Source organism: Maniola hyperantus, chromosome 23 (assembly GCF_902806685.2).
Source record: "Maniola hyperantus chromosome 23, iAphHyp1.2, whole genome shotgun sequence".
In the NCBI taxonomy this organism is placed as follows: domain Eukaryota; kingdom Metazoa; phylum Arthropoda; class Insecta; order Lepidoptera; family Nymphalidae; genus Maniola; species Maniola hyperantus.
Window position 1 is genome coordinate 8,689,258 of NC_048558.1, and position 25,871 is coordinate 8,715,128.

At 36.2% G+C, this 25,871-nt stretch overlaps 3 protein-coding genes across 9 annotated transcripts in view; 1 reads left to right on the plus strand and 2 right to left on the minus strand.

Moving 5' to 3' along the window:
* The window catches only part of LOC117993157 (solute carrier family 12 member 9), a 30,875-nt gene extending 27,929 nt beyond the window's left edge, over nucleotides 1-2,946 (minus strand). For 4 of the 6 annotated variants that reach the window (XR_011238101.1, XM_069506532.1, XM_069506531.1 and 1 more), the window contains exon 1: nucleotides 2,362-2,656. Coding sequence is in view for 3 of the 6 variants with exons in the window: in XM_069506532.1 (XP_069362633.1) it covers nucleotides 2,362-2,380 (19 nt within the window). In the remaining 3 variants the exon portion in view is untranslated. Of the gene's footprint in view, nucleotides 1-1,260; nucleotides 1,280-2,361; nucleotides 2,657-2,801 lie in introns of those variants that run through there. The other 2 variants (XM_034980903.2, XM_069506533.1) reach the window with 2 other exon arrangements.
* A 596-nt stretch (nucleotides 2,947-3,542) lies between these two features.
* On the minus strand, nucleotides 3,543-5,267 carry SNRPG (small nuclear ribonucleoprotein G). The gene is made up of 3 exons (XM_034980864.2): nucleotides 5,110-5,267; nucleotides 4,778-4,925; nucleotides 3,543-3,845 (listed from the first exon to the last, which is right to left on the minus strand). Exons 1-3 carry the CDS (start codon nucleotides 5,139-5,141, stop codon nucleotides 3,795-3,797), a joined length of 231 nt encoding a protein of 76 aa, XP_034836755.1. The 5' UTR covers nucleotides 5,142-5,267; the 3' UTR covers nucleotides 3,543-3,794.
* Nucleotides 5,268-5,725: 458 nt separating this feature from the next.
* Nucleotides 5,726-25,871, plus strand: part of Mitf (transcription factor Mitf) — a 149,299-nt gene continuing 129,153 nt past the window's right edge. The window contains exon 1 of one of the 2 annotated variants that reach the window (XM_069506581.1): nucleotides 5,726-6,238. In XM_069506581.1, the coding sequence (XP_069362682.1) occupies nucleotides 6,081-6,238 (158 nt within the window). In that variant the 5' untranslated portion in view covers nucleotides 5,726-6,080. The remainder of the gene's footprint in view (nucleotides 6,239-25,871) is intronic. The other variant, XM_034980829.2, reaches the window with a different exon arrangement.

Sequence of the window (25,871 nt, forward strand, 5' to 3'; positions counted from 1 at the left end):
TAAAATCATTTCCTAATGCGAGTCTACATTATAGAGAGATCCTTTTAAGCCAAATTTCTAGATCTACCTACTAGCCTGTATGTTATCTGTTAGTCAATCATAGTATTGTTTTTATGTATAAAGATAGACTATGTATTTCAACTATGAACTACCTACACCACCTATAGTACGCGACAGGTCGAGATGGCAATCGGGGACACCCCGTACACCCCCACAGGCCTTGCACTAACCCCGTGCGGGATAGCGTGGGGCATCCCCCGCCTCATACCCCAATCGCCATCTCGACATGTCGCTTACTATATCTGAAATGGTAATGCAAAAATTAAAAAACATTACAGCAAGTAAGTACACTTATAAGATAAATGGTTAAGTAATTAATCAGTAGCTAATACATCGAGTAATTCTTTATTACACTAGACATAATATAAATAATTAAATTACACATCAAATTGCTTGTACAACAGTCAGTAGTTCCAAGTATTATCTGAATGCAATGAATCATGTGAAATAATCAATGTCTGTTCCTTTATTTGTGTCAAATGTTCAACATACATATTACATAGTATAAACAGACAGACTACAGAGATAAACTGGCAGATTATACAATATATCATCATCATCATGATCCACCCATTTCTGGCTCACTACAGAACACTCCTCTCAGAGCGAGCAGGGTTTTTGGCCATAGTCTACCACGCTGGCCAGATGCAGATTGGTAGACTTCACACATCTTTGAGAACATTATGGAGAACTCTCAGGCATGCAGGTTTCCTCACGATTTTTTCCTTCACCGTTAAAGCAAGTGATATTTAATTACTTAAAATGCACATAACTCTGAAAAGTTAGAGGTGCGTGGAGGAATAGGATTGAATTGAACCTGCATCCATCCGGAGGTGGACATCCTAACTACTAGACTATCACAGCTATCAACTTGAAATCTACTTTGCAGCAAATTATTATTGAAAAACTAGGTTCTACTTAACATATTTTTTTTTATTTTCTATTATCAACATAAAAAATGTTTAACAAGTCAACTTTAGACACAGCAAAAAGAACCACAAACCTTTAGATGAAGTGTATCATTCCATCTACTTATCAATACATAATAGTATTTCTATAAAAGCCCAAAAGAAAAAACTTGAATCATGTCAGAACGCCATGAACAGAAGCATGATGGGGAAAAAACTGTCAGACAGAATAAGAACAACAACAATAAAGAAATACACAAAAACAAAGGATGTATCAATAACAATTAAGAACCTTAAATGGAAGTGGGCTGGGCACACAATTAGAGGACAAGATAAATGGAGCCAAAACAGTAATGCACTGGTACACAGGACATTTAAAAAGGAAAAGGGGTAGACCAGTACAAAGATGGGTTGATGATATCCCAGAAATAGCACTAGCAGGCGCCACATGGTCTAGAACTGCTGGGGACAGAAATAAATGGAGGCAATTAGAATAGAATAGAATAGAAGTACATTTATTGGTTGATCCGACACATGATAAACACAAACACAAATATTTACAAAAAAAAACATTCCTTAAAATCAAATAGGTACCTATTATCTAAAATGTGTCGTGCCAACGAAAAGGCCCGAACTCAGCTGAATGTTGTGGTTACACGATGTAACCACAACGCTGGTTTTCTGTTCGAGCCCAACTGGAGGAGTCAATTGGAGGAGGCCTTTGCCAAAAAGTGGTAAACAGACAAATTGTAGGTTATCGAGGCAGTACAAGACTTAATAAGTAAGCAATATAACATATTATTAAGTGTTAGAAATACTTTAGAAATAATAGTTATGTAAAATCTTGTAGTTTAGTTTGTAATCTTGTACCTATTATTAGCGACTAACATATTACTGTAAAAATGGAACATGTCTGAATAAAGGCTTATTTAGTGTTATTTATTTATTATTATTATTTCTATAAATAATTAACATTGTTTATAGAAGCACTTGCATTTAAAAATAGGGATCGTAACAATTTGTTAATAAAATAGGATCTTAACTTATTTTTTAAATTAACTCCAAAATAGTAAGTTCTGTTCTAAATTTATTATCTAAACTATTTATAAGCAGAGGGATCCTATCATGCAGTTATAGTCATGACACCAAGCAAAGTGGGTTGTAAGGTAAATGAACTTTTGACCAAAATTGTATCATTAACCTTGATCATGAAGGCGAAAGAATCTGTACATATACCAAAATACTTAACTACTTCCTAGTTAATTAGATACCTATCTTTTACTTTACTCTGAGACTATGTAAGTAAATAAGTATGCATATAAATAGTTTTAAGATTAGATACTCACTTTTAGCTAATAAAACACTTTTTAGAATTTAAAAAACCATCACTTACTTAAATGTATGTCTTCCATAGTTCTGAGGTTTAGAAACACTCACTAGTTTAATCTTGTTATTATGAACAATAGAAAATTCACGGAAATTAGAAAAACTAATTTAATTATGTATCGGATATGTACGGTTCGAGCTAGTTTCAACGTAGCAACATATTATTATCAAAAAATGACAGTGCTAAAAAATACCTATATCAAGATATATCTAGAATCTAGATAGAATGACCTCATCCTAATCGAATAAATCTGTAGGTAAATAAGAAAAAATGTAGGTCGTTAAAGTTGCACTTAATTAGTAGGTACAAGATTCTAAACAATACCTCGATTCACTCACAAGTCACAAATCACAATACAAAAGAAGAAAAAACTGTTATGAATTTTCTTACTGTAGGTATTTTAATTTTCTAACGGTGTATTAAGTTAGATAGTTTGAAAAACTTACGGTCAATTGTAAGTCAATAAATCGTTGCCTTTTTCTATAATATTAATATCTTCGTATTTTACTGCTGCATTATTTCATATTTTCAATGCAATATCGCAAGTTATTTTTTAGAACAATAAATTCAAAATTCCTATTTCCTTAATCATTCGTGACAACTGACAGTTGACATTTGATGAATTGACAAGAGGTCAACTGACGTTTTACAAAATGTTGCTTATACAAAAAATAAACGCTGAATTATAAAGCCTTGACCGTACTAGGCGTTTTCACTCGCTGCTCAACAGATCGCTATAACATTGGGAGTTTGGTACAGTGGCTGTCCTGCCTGCCATATAATTGGCTCCTATATGGCAGGCAGGACAGCCACCAGCATTTAGCGTCTTCGTGAAATGCCTGACCATAGTATACTTAAGCTAGCAAACATTTATCTAATTTAATATAGGTAGGTATTTTCATATAGCTGTGATACTAGTGGTTAGAAGTTAGGATGTTCTCTTAACTTTTCAGAATTATGTGCGTTTAAGTTAGCTTTATTGGTGAAGGAAAACATCGTGAGGAAACCTGTATGCCTGAGTTCTCCATGTTCTCGAATGTCTTGTAGTCTGCCAATCCGCACTTGGCCAGCATGGTAGACTATGACCAAAACCCTTCTCACTCTGAGAGGAGACCCGTGCTCTACAGTGAGCCGGCGATGGGTTGATCATGATGATTGTCTCAGTAGCAGGACAAATAAAAACAAAATTAGTCATGAAATCTTAAATTTAATCATTATCACACGAAAAGTATTTTCCAGCAGTTCTTATTACACAATATTAAGTAGGTACTGTAAGTTTATTTATAAACATTTATGTATTACCTAAGTGTGTAATTTATAATCACTCAACAGAAAAATACCAGAATTTACAGTCCAGTGTAAAAGGTTATGAAATGAGATGTGATTTTTTTGGTTCTAAAATTAATTAATCTTAATTTAGGGAATGAAATTATACAACACTATATTCTATCTAACGACTCCAACATGATGATACTGTTCCCGCGAATGACCTGGAAAAGGAACAAAGGTTAAATAATCTAAATACATATTATACTTGTAAAAGAAAAAGGTGACTAACTGAGCGACTGATCTATCAACACTCAGGTCAAACTACTGGTTGGATCAAGGTGAAACGCATGTAGATAGTTAGATAGATTTTCAAAAAATTCAACCCCTAAGGGGTAAAATAGGGGTTTAAAATTTGTATAATCCACACAGATGAAGTTGGAAGCATAAGCTAGCTTCAATATAAAGAGGGAACACTAATACTTAAAATATACCGCTACTTGATCATGTCAGACTGTCACATGAATTTAGGTTTTTTTAAAACTCTATGGATAATTTTAATTTTCTGGGAAAAGTAGTCTATGTACAACCCTGGAATGAAAGCTGCTCTTTCATCTGCTTGCTGGAAATCTCTGTATCATGATAAGATAACACAGACAACACTTTTATTATTATTAGTGCTCAAAACAATTTCTATAGACTGGTAAGGAGCCTCCATGTTTAGAAACTTGCTCGTAGATGTCTTCTTTGTCTGAATTTGTGCAAACGCATTGTATGTGTGTTACACACCCAACAAGTCCCAAGCATATAAATGTCTTAACGTTTTAAAGTATAGTTACTCATATTTTCACAATATTATTATTATCTAAATATATAACTGACTGATCTATCAACCCACAGCTCAAACTACTGGACAGATCAGGCTGAAATTTGGCATGCAGATTGCAGATAGCTATTATGACGTAGACATCCACTAAGGAAGGATATTTGAAAATCCAAACAAAAAGGGGTGTTTAACCCTTTTTGGTTTGAAATTTGTGTAGTGCACGCGGACGAAGTCGCGGGCATAATTAATATATCAGTATTCGCGGGTATGAATATATCAGTTTAACCTATTTGGAGCACATCTTTAGCTGAAACAGTGAAATCTACATACCACCATGCCTATATTATTACGTTGTCCATCCTTGCATTCTTCCACCGATTCATCCAACACCAAATTCATGAACGGATCGAAACCTCGGAGGACGCCTGTCACCGCTCGCCCGGCATTTAACTTGAGTGACAATTTTTTGTCCATAAACCTGTAATTAATCAATAGTTAAGACTAACAAACAGTTTAACACACTAAAATACACCCATCCAACTTTAATCATACAAATTAGTACAATAAATTCGTAATTAATTTTAGTTTTTAGGTTACACAGGACGCGGGACGCCAACTTTTCTTGAGATGTTTTAGCTTCAAATACAAAGTAAAAAACTCACTTTTTCAATTCTGGAGGATGTGCCTTCGACATTTTAACGATTGAACTATGTTTATATTATTTGCAAAGATAAATCTCGTTGATTTTTCAATATTTTGTGAAAAAAAAACACAGCGTTTCCGTTCCGGATATCGAACACAAATAGAGCATAGATTAAAGAGAAATGTGGAATGCAAAACTGTCAATGCCAAATTTAACACAGATTATAAAATAATAGACAACTAGAATGTAGATTACAGAACGTAAGAAGGTTTTGATAGTGCCTAAAATAACTAAAATAAGTGATTCTTAAAATTTGTTTAGTAAAAACTAAACCAACAATGCATTTAACTCTATGTTTTAATATTTTTAAAATAAATAAAAACTTTGACGGGATATTAAAAATTAATCTTATAAAAAATGTATTCCTAAACGTCTTTTCTAGCGGACGTTTGTTTTTGTCAGGTGCCTTTTGTTTTGATCTTTTGATTTATCATTTTCATCATGTTTTCATCCAATATTAGAAAGAATTTGGACAATAACTGCAAACATCTTTTTCAATAAAGTGTCTGAAAATAATATCATGTTGTTATTTTACCTAATAACTAGTCGACCAAATCAATTGATAGGATTCAGGATTGAAATGAAAACAAGTGGAGTGAGATTGTAGTCCTACCTAATTGAAGTTGCCATTTTAAAATTACTTGCACTGTAATGCGACAAAACTAAAAGTGTAGCAGTCAGTTTTGAAATCCCCGTAGACTAGCACTATGTTAAAATTAGCATTATAATAGTCATTCATATCTCATACGTATATCTATGTTAATAATCAACAATAGCAACAAGTAGACAGCTGGGAGGATGGATGCTGTGAAAATATTCTTCCTTTTCTTAAACAAATGATTACGTTTTGTTGTTTAGATATGTATTTTTAATATTTTAAAGCAATAAACGCGGTTCAGTGAATAAGTTAGTGCTTGTGATAGTTCAAAAATGGATGAATCTGGGATTGATATGGGATACGATCTCGCTTCTCTGTTGACGAACGATTTTAATATTGATCAGAAGATTTTGGACGAGATGACGGCTGCTCAGCATCAGGATTTCATGTTCTACGAGCTCAAGTCGAAGGCGGTACCAATCACCGAAAGGTAAGCTAGAAATTTGAATTACAGATTGTAGAACGAGTTTTCATTTTTCGCGAATATTTTTAGCATGACTTTTTTTATACGTATGAGGAACAATTTCACCGGAGACGAAGCGCCCGCGACCCTGAAAGCGACTTGGCAAATGCCCCAAATTCGTTATGTTTATGTCCAGCATACGAACTTAACCTGCGAACATTCCTTGGCTGTGTTTTGATCATCAATATCACTTTTCATTTTTGTTCAACAAACTGTCCTGAATCAAAATTATATATGAGTGTTTACTTCAAGTAATCTTCCTATCAATAACCATTATTTTCATATTCACTTAAATTTATTTCCATTCATTGCATATTTGAATTTCGAATGATCGAAATTCGAATCTCTTTTCCCGCCTAATTTGCTCACAATTTTTTCGAGTCTACAGTAGTTTTGTAGGTTATGATGCAAATGAAAGGTCAAAATATGATTGTTTACTAACTTTGTGATGTTATAAAGGAAGTATTCTCTTATTAGGAATCTGAGTCTTTAATGCTACTTTCAAAATTGACCTCCTTAAGCATTTGAACCAAGAAGTGTCGACGGAGCGTCCCGACGATAGGTCTCGACTCTCGACACTCGACATTCGTTAACTTTGGAATTTGGCTTGTGTCAAGTCTATTGATAAGGCAGACAAACACATCTTTATTGCATTTAATAACGATTAAGTACCTACCATTGTTGACTGCGAATAAATTTTTGTGGCTGTGTCTCTTCAGTAAATATGGTTTAATAATTTGTTTTATTTTTCGTCTCGCTCGCTCGGATCATGCACGGATCGATGTTTTGCAAATGCGTCGTGCCGGAGATGATTTATTCGATGTTTCAGTGTTATTAATCAATTCGGCCCACTTGAGCTTTGTTAGGATGCTAGGCGATCGGGATTGCTTGTTGTTATGCAAGTGTATCACGTGAATGAATCTCGATTAATTCCCCTGCACCGCGTAACCTCTCTACAATTATTTAGTTTACTACCATCGATTTACCAATTTGCTACCCTCATTGTTATTGTATGTGCTACCCTTATCGTACGATATTTTCTTTTAAAATGCTATCTACTCTCTACAACTTTGTAATTTGCTACCATCGATTTACCAATTTGCTATCCTTGGGTAGGTATACACCCAGATGCACATTTCTAATAGCATTTTCTATATGCTAGTAGAACCAGTTTTGCGGATTTCTTGAATTATTCAAAAGAAATAAATAAGATTTATTTGCTCATCTGTATATTTTTTTTGTTTATCCACAAGCTTTTGATGGTGAACTTCGTCTGTGGGGTCCCACCTGAGTAGTTAGTAATTGCTACTGATTTCCATAAGTTCTTTTAGTTAGTAGAATCGATACCGATACCTTAATAATAAAGGACAATTACCTAAGCTTGTTGTACGCGTTAGTTTGTGGAAATCCATGAGACACGCAAAAATAGCCTCATTTACTCTAAATCGCTAAACCAGATTTTGTATGGTACAATGTCCATAAAAAATAAACTATTCATTGCAAGCCCCGCTATTCATGTGCAGAAAAAGCAAGCAGGCAATACTCACCACCACTACATAACACCATACAGAGCATCAATCAATCAATCCATCAGCCTGTTTGCGTCTACTGCTGGACATGGCCTTCCCAAGAGCGCGCCACCACACACTTTCCTCTGCCTTCCTCATCCACCCACTTACCGCTACCTTCTTAAGGTCGTCAGTCCAGCGGGTTGGACGTCATCCCACACTTCGCTTGTCCATACGCGGTTTCCACTCCAGAACACGTCTGGAGTGGAAACTGCGGCAGACGTGGCTTGTCCACTGCCACTTCAGCTGGCTAATACAGAGTATAGATCCTCCAAAACATAAGCACGTTTCACTCCGGCATTGAAACTTCCATGGGAGATGTTGAATCTACAAAGTAGATAGCAAATAATATTGTTTTGGACTGTTAAGTTAAAACGAAATGAGCTTTTTATTCCTTGTCAGTTTACGCTTGGTGCTGGTGAATTCACCGTAACAATTTGCTTATTGCTTGTTATTTTATGGTTCATATCCATGCATAGTAGAATCATAGAAGTAGTAGTTAGTTACTGTAATATTTTTTTCTTACTTTAAAAGCTTTTGCTGGTGGCTTAATCAATATGGTTTCACCTAACACAATTTGCTTATCGCTAATTTTGTTTTCCGCATCTATAAGAACGTGAATTGTTAACAAAACTTAATAAATAACTTTGAAGGACTAACAATATTTTTATTCTAAAACCCATGCATCCTTTAATAAGTAACACTTCTTACAAAGTGCTGATGCTTAAAGTATTTTTCCTGCATTTTGGTTCTGGCTTAAATGGTTAAGGTTGGGTGTCAATGTTAACATAATACATAAAGACATATTTTTATCTGAATACAGCGATAGTCAGAAAATACAAAAGTTTAGCTGGAAAAGTACTCTAATCAATACAATAAACAAATGACGTGCGACAAGATCGTGATCTGCCTTGTCTGTCTACATAAACATAAGTGTGTGTTTTTGTTCTCTATAATCGACTAAGCAAAGTAATCAACTACAAAAGCACAAACGGACTATAGATTTTTAATGATTGCGATTTGTACAGACGTCAATGCACTTAAAGCAACTTAACATTTTTAAACTAATTTAATGATGACTGTCAACAACCTTATATTCTCTTCATCATCTTCATCTATCTACATTCTACACAAATGAGTACCTACCCTTATTATGAATGCGTAAGTGTGTTTGTTTATTGGTTTGTTGGTTTGTCTTGCAATCACGTCGCAACGGTGCAACGGATTGACGTTTTTTGTATGGGTATAGATAAAAACCTGGAGAGTGACATAGGCTACTTATTATCCCGGAAAATCAAAGAGTTCCCATGGGATTTTTAAAAACATAATTCCACGCGGATGAAGTCGCGGGCATCAGCTAGTATAAGTATAATATTAGTATGGATATAACAAATAACAATCTTGTGGGCAACTGAAAGCTCAGCCGGTTGCTTCCATGCAACTTTGTGGTTAAGGAGTTCATCAATTTTCGCTTGGTGATAGAACAAAAATTTATGATGACTACTAAAGTTAATTAGTCATCTTCAGAAAACCTACAGAATTGTGACTTTATCAGTGAAAACTAGATTAAAATTACTTCAAAGTAATCAAAGTTAAACAACGCCAAAATAGCCAACGACTTAGTTGTTATCTGCCGTCACTCCAGTCTAGCAAATAATGCGTCAAAACGATTTCAAAGTGTAAATGTGAAAATTATTTGTAAAATCAACATTACTTTAGTCAGTTACGAGTACCTACTGTTTATCACGTGTTTTACGGTAACTAAATAGTGCTGGCTCCGAACCATGCAGTGGTAAATTCACTTGACTACAGATAAAAGATATAATATCATCTACGATATACTTGACTATTCGAAAGCTTTGTAAAAGTTTATTTGAATGAAAAACATCCAAAGTAGGGTAGATACATAAAAAAGAAATGTCCTCTCTATGCTGTCTCCCTAACTCATTAACGCCCAGTCCATACTCTTGGACCTAAAAAGCTGAAATATTGCGCTGAGGTTACCTTTATAATTTGAACAAGGCATATTGGATAGACAGTTAATTTCAAAGTAAATGTGAAAATTATTTGTAAAATCAACAATACTTACAGTCCATTCCGTATACGGTTTATCACGTTTCTTTTCGGTAGTGCGGGTAATCCGAACCAGTGGTAGATTCACTTGACCACAGAACACATTACCTACAAACCTGACTATTTGAGCTTCGAAAAGTTTATTTGAATAAAAAGATTATTAGGGAATAGGGGATTAGGGGATAAAAATAAAAGTCCTGACTCATCAACGCCCAGCCCAAACCTTTCGACTGTGAGAGTTTAAATGCACCAAGGTTCTCTTTACGACGCAAACAAGTAATACGGCCTAATTTTTCTAAATTCCCAAGGAATTGGGAGTAACAGGGATTTATATTTTCGCTGAGCGAAACCGTGGGCTACTTACATTATTTTCTTGAGATGTCTTTGCTCCTGGTTCTGGGATTCCGCAGTGAAATAAGTTTCCGAAAAAATGTTTTCTTTGGAAATCTATAGGCCTTACTTAAAATACATATTGAAGTAACCAATAGAGCTTAAGAGTAAGTAAATATTCATTAGGTATCTATTTTACTACACATATCGGCATTTGGTATGATCTCTGACTGTAAGGTTAGATATCTGCCCCCCGATTGTGTAAGAAAAACGTATTCATCGTTATCGTAATCGCCAAAAAATACTGCCCATTGATTGGTCGATTCGCTGTTTACATTTTTCACAGCCAATCGAATAACGATGAATACGCTTTTCTTACACAATTGGGGGCTGAAATGGATCACAGTTTTAACGATAAGATCTCCAATGGTGCTGCACATGTTTATTTTGTGATATTCTCTATTTTTACCTGACTGTACAGCCTGCACCAAAATTAGGGTTATGAGGGTAATTATGCCATCTGCATTCCTTCCTTAGGCCCTTTAGTCGGTACGTGCGAAATTTTATCAGAAAAGGGCCTTACTGTCAAGCTGAGAACATGGGTTTATAATTCTGTGGTCAAAGGTCGTACTCATGTCGTACTATATTTAGTGACATGACCTCAAATAGGTATGTTATTCAAATCAAAAAGGTCGGTAATTTACTTAGTTTACAATTCAAAGTCGTAGATATCGAATGGTTTGCGGGAGCGATTGATATCTTTCTACATAGGTACCTACTTACTGTATTTCTGGTACTTAAGTACCTACTGTTTTAGAAGGTAGGTAAATAAAACAGTTTTTACTGCAGTATGATAAAAACATTTTTTTAAACCAATGCTAGCTGATAACATAAAGGTGCGTATCCTTGAGCTGAATTGGCAATTTCGTGTTTGGACAGTTAGCGCTCGCTCAACAATCTTTTAGCGATGTAGAGATTTTTTGTTTATTATAAATAGCGATAGCCTAATAAGTGATAGCCTAGTGGGCTGTGGGTAATGGGTACAACGTCCGCCTCCTATTCGGAAGGTGGGGGATTCGATCCCGGAACCCGGGATAATGTTCTCAAAGGTGTGTGAAGTCTGCTAATCTGCACTTGGTCCGCATGGTGAACTGTGAACCCTTATACAGAGCACGAGTCTCTCAGACTTTAGAGTGAAAAGGGTTTTGCCCATAGTCTACCACGCTGGCCAAGTGCGGATTGGCAGACTTCACACACCTTTGATAACATTATGGAGAACTCTCAGACATGCGGTTTCCTCACGATGTTTTCCTTCAACGTTAAAGCATGTGATATTTAATTACTTAAAACACATAACTCCAAAAAGTTAGAGGTGCCAGGGATTGAATCCCCGACCTCCGATTAGGAGGCGGATGTTCTAACCACTAGGCTATCGCTGCTTATTTATATTTAGCTTATAACCGTATACTACGCGATAGTGACAATGTTAGTTCTCATCATATCGGTCATAAGCCTTGAACTTTTGAACAAAATGATATTATCGTTTATACGAGTAAGTAGGGTACCTGTCTTTATTTTTTTTTTAAATTACCAACATAAAGAATGTTCAACAAATCCAATTTAGACACAGCAAAAAACCACGAAGGTTTAAAAAGTGTGTCATTCCGTCTACTTCTTAATACATAATAATAGTGTTTCTATAAACAATTTACATTGTTTATACAAACACTTATTACATTACATTTTATACAAAAATGGGGATCATTACAATTTGTTAATATAATAGGATTTTAGCTTATATTTTAAATTAAATAAATAAATAATATAAATAAATAAATCATTTATTGTTCCAAAGCGTTGGTACAAGTATAAGAGTATTTTTCCGACATATTATCACGACAAAAGACTTTCTTAAGTAATAGGTTTATAATATTTAAATTTTAAATACGTATCTAGAATTAATTTCTTAGTAGGTCAGTAGGTAGGGGAATTTTTAACAGTTTATACTAGGTATTTAAACTTTAAATAGTACAAAATCATTATCATACTAACTAACTAATTAGTTACAACTTTACTACTTGGCTTAAAATTACCCTCGACCCCCAAACTAGGTTAACCCGTGTCATGGGGGTCAGTCTCTTCCCAGATATGCAATGACAAAAATTATTATTCTTACTTTAGAGTGTGTATGAGCGCGCGCGTGTTTCGGTGTATGGGTTTGTGTATGAGTGTGTGTTTGTGTGTGTGTTTGTGTGTGTATGTATGTGTGAGTGTGAATGAGTGTGTATATTCTTATTATATGTATGTATTACGAATTAGCTTTTCAGTAGCTTCATAAGTTAGGTTACTTAACATGTTCTTCAATTTATTACTAAGTCCGTGTATATTAGTATGCGTAATTTTAAGTTTATTATTAATGGTTTTGTATAGATATGGTCCCAAATAGCTAAATTGGCGTTGTGCAAATGTACTTCTTGTTTGGGGTATGTGTATTACAGGTCGACGTTGGGAAGTACTGCCTAGTGGCGGAATTCGGTGCATCCGGTGGTATCGGGTAACGCTTCTATCTATATACAGCTGTCGTACCGTAAGTAATTCGGACATTTTGTATAGCTCCTCAGTAGGGAATCTACGGGGTTTACCGAGCATCACCTTTATGATAGCTCTTTGCGCTCTCTCTACTTCAATAATGTGTGTAGTGGATGCTCCTCCCCAAGCAGTTATGCAATAAATCAGTAGGGATTGACATAGTGATTTATAAACCTGTTTTGCCAATTTGTCATCAGCAACGTCACGAAGATTTCTAAATACTGGGATTAGCCTTCTGACTCTTTTAGCTAGTGCTGTGATGTGGGGGTGCCAGTTTAGATTTTCGTCGATGACAACTCCCAAATACTTCATAGTTACTTCTTTATCGAGTACTTCACAAGAGCAGTCGTTAGGAGGGACTTCTGATTTATTACAGGGAAAAGTGTGTAACTTAAGTTTGAAATTAGTAGGGGGCTGGGTAACTCGCGAGATACTAAAGCAAATGTACTTAGTTTTTTGGGCATTTATAGTGAGTAGATTATCTTCTAACGTTTTTGTAATCCTGCTAAGTCCTTTTTCAGCTGTTCTGCGGGTCTCATCCCATGTTTCCCCATGAAATATTATGGCAGTGTCATCGGCAAAAGCTATAAGTTGAGCATTGTCTAATTCTAGGTTACAAATTTCATTTACATAAGCTAGGAAAAGTGTCGGTCCCAACGTGCTACCTTGGGGTATACCGTGTGTCACATTTAAGACCTTGCTGGTATGTTCCAAAACTTTAACTTTTTGCGTTCTTCCTAGGAGGTAATTATTGAACCAGTCAAGTGGCGTTCCTCGTATACCAAGTCCTTCCATTTTTTGGAGTAGGAGAGGTATAGATACAGTATCAAACGCCTTTTTGAGGTCAAGAAATACTCCCAGGCATTTGTTTTTTTGATCCATGAGCTTGGTGACAGTACTGGAAAAGGAGATCACAGCATCTTCTGTAGACTTGTTAGCCCTGAATCCATATTGGTTACTTGCTATCAGGTTGTGTCGTTCTAAGTAGCTTATCAGTCTTGTATTAACCACCTTTTCCAATACCTTACTCAAGGCTCTTAGTAGCGAGATGGGCCTGTAGTTTGAAATAGACAGTTTGTCTCCACTCTTATAAATTGGTACGACTATCGCCTGCTTGAATAATGCTGGGAAAGTACCTGTCATCATACTGAGGTTACAAAGATGGTCAATAGGAAAGCAAAGGATATCCCGGAACTTTCTCAATATACTCGTAGACACCCCATCATCGCCAGGTGCACAGCGCATTCTGAGGTTTCCCAGAATACCTCTAATTTCTGTTGGATCTGTGGGGTTCAGCAACATCGAATTCCCTTTATGTGCGTGTGTTCCCTGTTGAACTATTATCTGTTCTTCGGTTGTATTAGTATTTTTTAAAATTTCATCAGCCAATGAACGTCCTACATTGACGAAAAAATTGTTAACTCTGTCTAGTGAATCAATCGGATTGGATGCCAAACTTAATAATTCATTAGCTGTGTGTTTTTGTGGGCTTAAATTACAAATTTCTTTTAGAACGTCCCAGGTATCTTTTTTCTTACCATTTTGTTGTCGGAGTTTGTTTTGATACTAATTTATTTTTAATTTTTTTGTTATTTCTTTACGCATGTTTCGATACCTAGTATATTTTAATTTATGTTCCGCACTTTCAGGAAACTTTTTAGCAATTGCATGGAGACGATCCCGTCTTTTAATACAATTAATTATACCATAGGTGATCCAGGGTTTAAGTGATCTTTTTCTGCGTGACAGTATAATGGTATCCGTAAACTTGAGAATGATTTCCTGTAATATGTTGGTAAGTACTTGGGCTGCTTCATTGGTATCAGTAATAGACAAAAAGTCTGACCAATCATAATCTACTAAATATTTTTTGATTCCGTCAAAATCGGTTTTGGATCTAGTGTATGCTCCATGGCCGGGTGATCGTGGTGCTGGTGAGCCTGGGATAGCTAGTAACAGTGGTAAATGGTCTGTCGTGTCTGTGTTTAAAACATAGCATTTGGGTTTCCCTACCAGTTTGATCATGAAGTGGTCAAGGCATGTTTTTCCATGAGTTGGTACATTAACTGCAGCGAGTAGTCCATGGGACCCTATTACGTCTAGGTAATCGGAAGAGTTTTGGTTACTTAGGTTCAAAGTATCAATATTTATGTCACCTGTTACGACTATGTTACGAGACCTGGTTGTAGTCAGAACCATATCCAGTGATTCAATGAATGGGCGGATTTCTCTAAAACAGTATGGTCTGTATATACCGAGAATAGTCATATTTCCTATCTTTGCGGCTAGACAATTTGCTTCTTTGATATTTATCTCACAAACATTTCCTTGAATGTCAGATTTAATATACATCATGACCCCATCGTTTTGGTTAAAGCTACGCTTTGTGAAATGTACATTATATCCGTCTATGATTGGAGGAATGGTTGATTCATTGCACCAGCATTCCGTCAAGATTATGATATCCGGGTGGACTTTTAGTTGTGAGATAAAGATCAGGAAGTTATCGAGATTTTTGTTAACACTTCGTATGTTAAATGATATTATATTGAAGTTATTTATACCATCCAGAGAAACTATATGTGGATTATCAATTACTGAGCAGGGAATATTGCATGTGTCCTCTATATCGTCATATACTGTTTGACTATTGAATTTTAAATCTAAAATATACTACATGTCCTTGTTCTCTGTATTGATTAAATCTAGTTAGTTCATTTCTAAATATATTTTGAAAAAGCGGCCAAGTGCGAGTTCGACTCGCGCACCGAGAGTTCCGTACTATACTCTACAGTCGTATTTTTCGACATTTTGCACGATGAATCAAAAACTACAATGTATTACTTTGAAAATTGAAAACACTAATTATTCGTTCATGAACACAATTTAACTTTTTTCATGATGTAACCACAAATTCATGGTTTCAGATTTCCCCTTTACGTCTGTTATAAGAACTACCTACCTACCTGCCAAATTTCAGTTCTACATTATACAGAACATTATGGAGTTCTCCATTAATGTTCTCAAAAGTGTCTGAAGTCTGCCAATTCGCACTGGGCCAGCGTGGCAGACCTAATGACCCTAGACTAGGCCATTCTTATTCTGGATACCCGTGGAGGAGAGCCGTGCTCAGTAGTGGCCCGGTAATGGGTTGATCATGATTATGATGATACTATATTTAGTTAGGTTTAGTTTTAGAATAGGTAGCCAATCCTGTCTAGGTAGCAAAACATGCGACGAATAATACTCAAGTAGTTCGTAAAAAGTTTCAACGAAAAGCGCTTGAAAAATTTCTTAAACATAAAATGATTTTCACGGAACGTGCCCACGCGGTGGGAAGCTTTATGGTTTGTTGTTGCAGTAAGCGGACCGTTTAAGCTAAGGCTTGGGCAGACACGACGCGTAACGGAAACTTTACCCGTAGTACAAGATTTTACGTCTCACCAAACCAAACCAAATTCGAGAGTCGAAATACTTCCGCGTTACAGTAAACTGGATCTTAAATGCCTTGTTTTAAAGCTCAAGTTTGTCTACACTTCTACAGCCAGCGCTCCAAGCGGAAACATTGCGAAATTAAAATCAGTGGCATTGAATATTTGACTTCAATTCAAGGCTGTTTAGGTCCATTTTACTGAAACACGGAAGTATTTCGACTCTCGAATTTGGTTTCGTTTGGGTAAAATCTTGTACTACGGGTACTTGTCCATTGCGTAATGTTTAAGGTTGTAAGGTTATACATTATAAATACTATCTGTCCCGGCTTACTCACGTGTGTAGTCGACGTTAGCCCGACTAGTTTCGAACCCATCCGGGGTCCTTTTTCAAGGGAGTCCGTCCGCGCACGTGCCGCGGTTTTGACAGTATCACGGTCCAGATAGTATTTATAATGGAAATCACTCACGGTAGTTTAAACGCTAAAGGTTATACATCTTACGTTATTCGCTTACGAAGGTTACGCTTCTCCATACAAACGTTTTACGCCTATTATTCTATTACTAGCCTATGCTGGCGACTACGTCCGCGTGGACCACACAAATTTCCAACCCCTTTTTCACCCCCTTAGAGGTTGAATTTTCAAAAATACTTTCTTAGATCAGTTAGTCAGTCGCCTTTTCCTTTTATATATTTAGATTTGTTGTTCTAGATCGAAAACTAAGCCAGGTATAGTCTGCGACAGGTTAAGTTGGCAATGGGGCTATGAGGTGGGGGGCGCCCCGCACACCCACGCTCGCCCGCACCGAATTAGCGTGGGGGCTGTGCGGGGCCGATTGCTTTTTCAATTTGTCGCATAATATAGATATGTTTAATGCTCCATTATATCTCTTCATTATCTAAAACAATAAATACAGTAAAATTTTGTTTAATAAAATTTGAAAATTACGAACCCAATTTTGCGCTACTTCGTGTGTAAATAATCAATGTGAGAAACTACAAAATTGCAAAACTATCTGCTTTAAACTTTAGATAACCAATAATAATAATAATTTCAAATGTCTTTAGTTCATTAAAAAAATATTCTGAAATTAATTTGCAAAAAATTAACATAATACTGAAATGTTGATTCGCGTTTTTCACACATCACACATCTTGCTCTTGAGTATGTTTCGCTCATAAATATTGATTGCAATATAGGATGCTCTCAAGCTTGGCATGGAGCGACCGTGGAGGGTACTTTTAAAATTATTGTCAATGCGTTACCAGTGCAAAGTGCATACGTACAAATAAAATTAAAATAAATACATCACTACCCATGCTATAAATGCGAACGGCAACGTCGCAACGGAGCAACGGCTTTCATTTAGTGATGATCACTGAGTTATAACGTATATATATAAAAGGAGAAGGTGACTGACTGACTGACTGACTGACTGATCTATCAACGCACAGCTCAAACTACTGGACGGATCGGGCTGAAATTTGGCATGCAGATTGCTATTATGACGTAGGCATCCGCTAAGAAAGGATTTTTGAAAATTCAACTCCTAAGGGGGTGAAATAGGGTTTTGAAATTTTGTAGTCCACGCGGACGAAGTCGCGAGCATAAGCTAGTAACGTATATACGAATAACCGCGCTAGTGAACTAATCGTACACAGTTTCAGTGTGACATCAAGCCGTCGCGCGTTATGTTTGCCCAAGTCTTCACATCTGCCTAGCCCTGAACCTGACATGCGCGGGCGCAGCAAAAATAGCGCGAACCGATTTTGGTGATCTGCCAACTATCGTTTTACCGCAGTCGGACCTGCCAGACCAAGCAAGTGTATGCTTCCTATTAATCATCATTATGCATACAAATCGATTAGTTGTTTAAATTAACGTAAATCATCCTCGTTATAATCAAATATACAAATCTTTGAACTATTGTTGAGCTATTTTAATAGACCACTTTGGCCGTGCTTGAAGACCAAAGTCTTCGAACCGTGCGTGTTGCCACTTGCTAGTAATGGCATATGGATCCGAGACATGGTCGCAAACTATGAGCTTCATAAGAAAGCTCAGCGCGCGGGCGCTGGAGAGAGCTATGCTCGGAGTTTCTTTACGCGAGCGCGTAAAGTGAATTCATTTATGACCGTAAATGAACTCAATACGAACAGTTTCTGATTGAATATCTTATCTTTTATTGGTTCTACATAAAGTTTTCTTCATCGCTTATCTGTTTATCAGTTACCACTTAAGCACAAGTCAACGTTAACCTGGATTGACCCTTGCAGTAAACTAGTAATTTTTATTACACCTAGGTATCTACTATAATAATAAATTAAATTGCGAAATATGTGAATCCATTAAATAAAAGACGCTTATACATTTAATAATTATTTTTTAATTGCCAAATACTTTTTTATAGATTTCCTAAGTTATTCCCCATCATAATATGTAAGGGTGGTAAATTGGGCGGAATAGAAATATACCCGGATACGGAATAATCTACCACCTTACAAAGATTAGAGGAAAAAAAATAAAATAATTTTTCTTTACTTGATCTATCTACCTAGTAAAGAATAGAAGCTAGCCGTCGACTCCCTTGTAATGTATATGAGGTGTTATAAATGAAATTTGCTAGATGTTAGGCAAAATTGTTTTTAATGTAACTTTTACCGGGGTCGCTTAATACATAGTGATGGCTAATAATGCTTAGTTATTCTAGCTTAATGCCAAGACTTAATTTAGATACATTAGAATGCCTTAGGTAGATAGTACATAAAATCTATGTTTTAAATTTAAGATGCCATTGGCATGGAATAGACAATGACACAGTAAAATTCATAAAATTGTTTCAAAATAAAAGCTCAGTAGTAAAGACAGGGTTCTTACTGTACACATACACTAAGAAGGTTCACTAAACTGTTCCAGGATACAAACATTTGCTTACTTGTAGGTGCGAAGACTGCAAGGTAGCTGGACGGCATCGGCCAAGCTCCCAAAACTCGATTTAACTTGATTCTTCACAACCGAAATGTTTCATTACAAAGATTTTCATCAAGTCTTATCCATAGAATTAAGTTGCCAACGTGAATGTGCAAAAGAAATAAATACGGAAAACGAAAGCGAAATACGAAAACCGAAAACTAAAAACGGAAACGCAAACGGAAAACCCTGTAACAAAGAAAAACAAGATTATAATTTGTGCTGTGTGAAAATTTCGACACGTGGAATTTTCCCGATCAAACACAACTCACCTATTGAACTCCTGGCCACCAATGGTTTTCAGGAGTCCACCCACAACCCATTATCCTCATTTATTTGGGAAGGTAAAATAACTGGAACTGAAAGGGAAAATCATGAAATTAGGATTTTCTCTAACCAAACCGCCATTTTGTCGAATCCACATTACTTGATTTTTCACTCACCATAATTGATGAAACATTGAAATACGTTAGGATGACTAAATTTATAACTATTGTATTTTCCCAGGCGAAGCCATGGGCGAAAAAGAGTGAGATTTTCCTGGAACGAAAAAATTCGTCTTCACATGTTGACTCCAGAAAAATTCTAAATCTCACCAATCGGTGTTGCCAGACGCAACCCGAGTGTGGCCGCTCTCATTTAGTTTGATCATGAAGCCAATTCATTTTTGAATATTTGCGGAACCTAAGGATATATTATAAGAACCGTTTTGTTAATGACTTAACAATAAACAAATGATATTATGGTTTTATTTAATTATTTTGTTTTATTTTTACGACAATTGACAACGAAGCAAACGCCATCTATTGTGGCTCGAATGAACTCTGAACATCGACCCACGCGTAGTTCTGCACCTTGATGCTAGGTGGCACCAACATACTTTGAACAAAATTGATTTTTATTAAAAGCGAAACGCTAATTAGTAGTTCAAAATTTACAACGTCACAATACTTCCCCTCCTACGAAAAGGTTCAACAGGTTGAACCACGCTGCCCTCAGCGTCATCCAACAACTACTAACAATTTGCCTGAAACAAACAAACAAAAAAACACAGAAGTTACGCGTGAACGCACATCTACTACTAACAAGGAAAATTGTCTAACAAAATAAATATACTGAAAACAGTGTAAGGTTTTATACATTATACTTAACTACACAACCCTAACTTCTAAAAAGAATATATACAAAAAAACTTCATGGTGTCTAAGACACTTGAGTGGAAACATCTTGGCATCATTCTTCAGCTGACTGATAGAATGCGTCTAGGCCTACGGTGGTTCACTCTTTTAAACTACCATCTTAATATTTGTTACTCAACAAATACGGAAAAACTGGTTGTGAACGGGTCCATCTGATATGGCAACCGTTCTCTATCCCATTCGGAAAAATAAAACCGAATCAAAATCGGAATATGAGAAAAAAAAACGAAATAACTCTCCTAGAAAATAGATCTCGGAACAGAATCGGAAAAATAACAGAAATGATCCATTATCTAGAAGGAAAACGAAAACAAAACACAAAACCCCCCCTTTTCGTTATCCCCAAAGTACGATATTTGCATTTTTACTTTCTCTACCGGTTGGTCTACCACAAGCATTCCAATCATCACATATTCATCCCTACATACATCCACTACATTCCTCCTCAACTGAACCATGGTAATGTAACTGTTAACTCAGAACATCACTACACTCATACAAATTCCTAATTGAATATTGATAACTTAAATATTCAAACAGTTTAGACCAAACTAAGTAATGGCAAATATCTACTTCTTAATATCCTTAATATGCCAAGTGCCTATTGGGTGGTTGTCAGCTACTCTAACTAGTTCGTAAACCAAAGGTGACAAAACCTTGACAACCCTGCACTTTTCATACTTAGGTGCCAGCTTAGCTGCGAAAAAATTTGTAGCGTCGCTTTGTGGATAGGTCTTTTTCCACACTATATCCCCAACAGAATAGCTTGCAGACCTACGCCTTAAGTTGTAATGCGTTGCATACTCTGCATGAGCCTGAAACAAATTTCTCCTAACCTGACCAAATATGTCCTCCAAAGTTCCAAACTTTCCTGCGTATTCCTCCCTTGGAATTCCGGCCTCGTACTCCTTATCCGTGTCCTTATAGAAGGAACCATTTAAAACCGGTTCTCTAGCGTGGACAAGGAAGAACGGGGAGAATCCAGTGGATTCATTAACCGCACTGTTTATGGCGAACTGGACCTTGTACAGGTTTTCGTCCCAGGACCTGTGGTTATCTTTCACAAAAGCGGCTACAGCAGTCATAACAACCTTATTGTACCTCTCAACAAGGTTAACTTGCGGAGTGTACAGTGGTGTGTAGTGTAATTTCGGAATATTATAACGCTTAATGAGATTACGGAATTCAGATCCTGTAAATTGGGACCCATTGTCCACAATCACAGTCTCTGGAACACTATGGTTCAAAAATACAAAATTCTCTAGCGCTTTAACAACAGCGGCACCTGTGGCACGCCGTAACGGAAACAACATTGTATATTTCGAAAAACAACACGTCACCACAAAAAGAAATGTAAATCCTGATTTAGACCTAGGCAAAGGTCCGACTAAATCAGCCGAAATGACCTGAAAAGGTCTCTCGCAGACTTTAGGCTTCCCTAGCAGACCTGGAGTGGCTGATGTCGTGTGTTTATACGCAGAGCAAGTATCACAATTCTTAACGTACTCAACCACGTCCTTATACATACCACGCCAAAAATATCTGAGGGATAATCTGCGATGAGTTTTGAACACACCAAAATGACCTGCAGTTGCATCTGCATGGTTTTGTTGCATAATTCTAAGGATGTCGTTCTTGTGGACTACCTCTTTCCAGTCGAACTCACTGAGAAGCTGGTATTTACATTTACTGTAACGATATAGTTTATCGTTCAAAATACAAAAATTCGGAAAATTTGCTGGATTGATTTTACAGCCATTAAATGTTTTGTCATACCAGTCATCTACCAAAACTTGTTGACTAGAGTTATCATTACGATCACCAACTACATCTACGTGTATGAGTCTCGACAAGGTATCCGGAACTACATTATCACAACCCTTCCTATGTTCGATAACAAAATTATACTGTGATAATCTACAACCCCATCTGGCGAGTCGTCCTGAGGGATTTTCTAAATTTAAGAACCACTTTAGGGATGCATGGTCTGTGATAATTGTGACTGGCTTGGAACCAAAATAAGCCTGAAATTTCTCCACTGCAAAAATCACAGCTAGAGCCTCGCGTTCCGTCGCGCTGTAATTCCTTTCGTTTTTATTTAGGCTCCTACTGACATACGCAATGGGATGATCGCAACCATCGGTTTCTTGCGTCAGCATACCGCCAACACCATATGCAGAAGCATCACAATGTATTTTGAATGGTTTTTCAAAATTCGGTACCGCAAGAACAGGTGCGGTTACCAACGCATTCTTCAATGTATTAAATGCTACCTCTGCCTGTTCGCTCCACTCAAATTTAGGTGCGTTCTTTCCTTTACTCGTTAGTTTATTGAGTGGTGCAGCGATGGTTGAAAATTCCTAATAAAGCGCCTGTACCAAGAACAAGTGCCTAGGAAAATCTTTACCTCCTGTGCAGTTTTTGGGGTCGGAAAGTTCAAAACTGCGGCAACTTTTCCAGGATCTGTGCGTAAACCAAATTCATCCACTATATACCCTAAATATTTCAAAGAGTTTCTAAAAAAATTACATTTTTCAAAATTTATGGATAGTTGAGCCATTTTTAGTTTATCCAGAACTCTGTTTAATAAAATTAAATGGGTTTCAAAATCAGCAGAACAAATAACAATATCATCTATATAACAAAATACTATTCCATTTTCAATATCACTACAAAATTTTGATTAAATAACTGGTCCATTAACCTCTGCTGTCGTGCTGGTGCACCGCATAGGCCAAACGGCATGACTTTAAATTTGAATAACCCTCTACCAGGAACTGTAAAACTGGTTTTTTCCTGAGAGTCGTCAGCTAACGGAATTTGCCAGAAACTTGAACTTAAATCAATCGATGATAAAAACCTTGCCTCTTTCAAGCTATCTAGAATTTGTGGAATGTACGGTATTGAGTATGAATCCCCCTTTGTCACTGAATTTAATTTCCTGCAATCATGGCAAAATCTCCAGTCTCCATTTGCCTTTTTCACTAAAATTGCTGGGTTATTCCAAGGGCTTTCACTCGGAGTAACTACGTCCATTTCCAGCATCCTATCTAACTCTTTACTTAAAGCTTCCTTCTTTTCGGGAGAAAGTGGATATTGTTTTATTTTTATTGGCAAGGCATCACCGGTGTCAATAACATGTTCAATTAATTTTGTTCTACCCAATCCAATTTTCGTTGAAGAAATATCTAAAAATTTATTTACTACAGACTGGGCTAATTCTTTCTGTTGAGATGATAAGTTTTCAAAAGAAGTGATGGTATGAATTTGTTCATTATCAATCGCACAAATATTGTAAAATTGAGAAGGTGCCTTAATTAATTCTAAATTATCAAAAATGCCAGGGGCTAACTGAAATGTTTTCCAAAAGTCACAACCAAAAATAACATCCGCTATTATAGAGGGTAATACAAAAAATTTTATTATGTGAGTTACGGAATTATAAGTAATCGGAATAAACATATAACCCATGCAATCAAGTTTGTCTCCATTTGCCACTGAAAATGTGGTATCAATACTGCTATGCAATTTATAACCGAATCTCAAAAAAACCTTGTGCGCCTGGTTACCCAAAATTGACGCGCAAGCACCGGAATCTAGTAAACCTGTAATCTCAAAACCGTCAACAAAAACCTTTAAATATGGCCTAAAGTCTCGTTTATCCACTGAATACAGAACTGTGTCAGGTAAAAGGGATGTTTTGTTGTTAATGACCAAGTTCTTTACTTGTGTCTCTGCACAGTTCTTACTAATTAGTTTTTTGGATTTTTGTCCGGAGCGGGTTTACTAATCGCCTTTTTACTACAACTTGGACATGTCTTTACTGTAAAGTTCTGACGTCCACACGAAAAACATCTAATAAATTTCGGAACTGTCCTGCAAAATTTAAAGGAATGGTTACCCTTGCCGCACTTGTAACATAGTTGTTTATTTGTTTTCGTAAAATTAATGCCTTTACTTGTATCAACCTTAGGTGCAGGTGTGACTGAAAGTGTGTTTATCTGTTTTGTCACTTGTTTGTAAGCAAACTCTGAACTTAAAGTTGCCTTACTGTTAGTAGGCTCAGAAAATAAGGCGGAACGCTGCCTCGCAGCCTCTAGTTTGCGACACTTTTCCTTCAACATTGCGACAGACTTAATGTCAACAAGAGCTAATTGTTCTGAGTAAAAAGGGCGAATATTACGTAATAAAATTTGTAACTTTTGTTCTTCGGAAAGTGGTGTTGACAACCTTGAAAACATGCAAAACATTACAGCGAAATAGATAGACACAGGTTCTTCAGAGCCTTGTGTTCTTGCTCGAATTTCACCTAGCAACCTGTAGTCATAATCTACTGCATCAAATTCCTCTAAAAATAAAGTTTTCAATTCTGACCAAGACGAAACTTGACATTTGTTGCCTCTGTACCATAACAATGCTCGGCCTGTAAAAAGATGAAATGCAGAAACAAATAATTTTCCATCTGAAACGCCATAAGATCTTTTATATTCCTCAACGCGTTCGATGAAACTGCGCGGATCACCCTGTCCGTTGAAATTTAACTTCCACTTGGCAACATTTTTATCACCAGTGCAGTCAACGGCGGTACTCTCGGAATCCAGTGATTCGTCGTGAGACGACTCATTGTCAGCATCTAATCTGGAAATCAAACTCTGCAACTTTGTATGTAATTCACTCTTCCTACTTATTAAGCTGAGTTCGGAACACTGTATTCTCAAAATTCTAAAGTACAAATGTGAAGCTAAAGCTTTAGACCTACAGAGGGCATGTCTATCTTTAGTGTCAGAACACTTTTTTAATAAATCTTCTAAGTCTTGAAGTTTTTTAGTAATAACCCCTAACTCACTTTCAGAAGTGAAATCCGTCTCTAAAATTGATTCAGAAGGAATTTCCTGAATTAATTGTTTTAACTGTTTCTTTAAACCTAGCACTGTAGGTGCTGGAGTTTCGGAACGAATGGATACCTCATAACACAATTCGTCCTTCAAAAGTGAATGAAACTGGGCAAAAGTCTGTTCCATTGTGTTAAGTCAAAACACATTTAACAAAATATCGAGCTTGTGTAACTGTCTATGTTTAGCCTTATACAAATTGGTTAAACACAAACACAAAAGAAGTTATTTAAACTATTAAATATACACAAGCAAAATACACAACAAAAACAATATTCTTAAGTCTATCCTAACTATTTTATCAATTATGTTCCTATTCCAAAATATTGTTAATAATACAAGCACATATTATTACTATAGTAAACAAAATATAACAAAATAAAACTTCCCAAAATTGAATAAATGATTGTAAGGTGCAGTATCACCTTTATGAGTACACAGTGTGTTACAACCTTTACAATTACAAAAGTAAACAGGCAACAAAGTTGCAATGAACTCTGACTAGCATATTATCTTTCAAAAAAAAACAAAGAGATTGTGCAATGG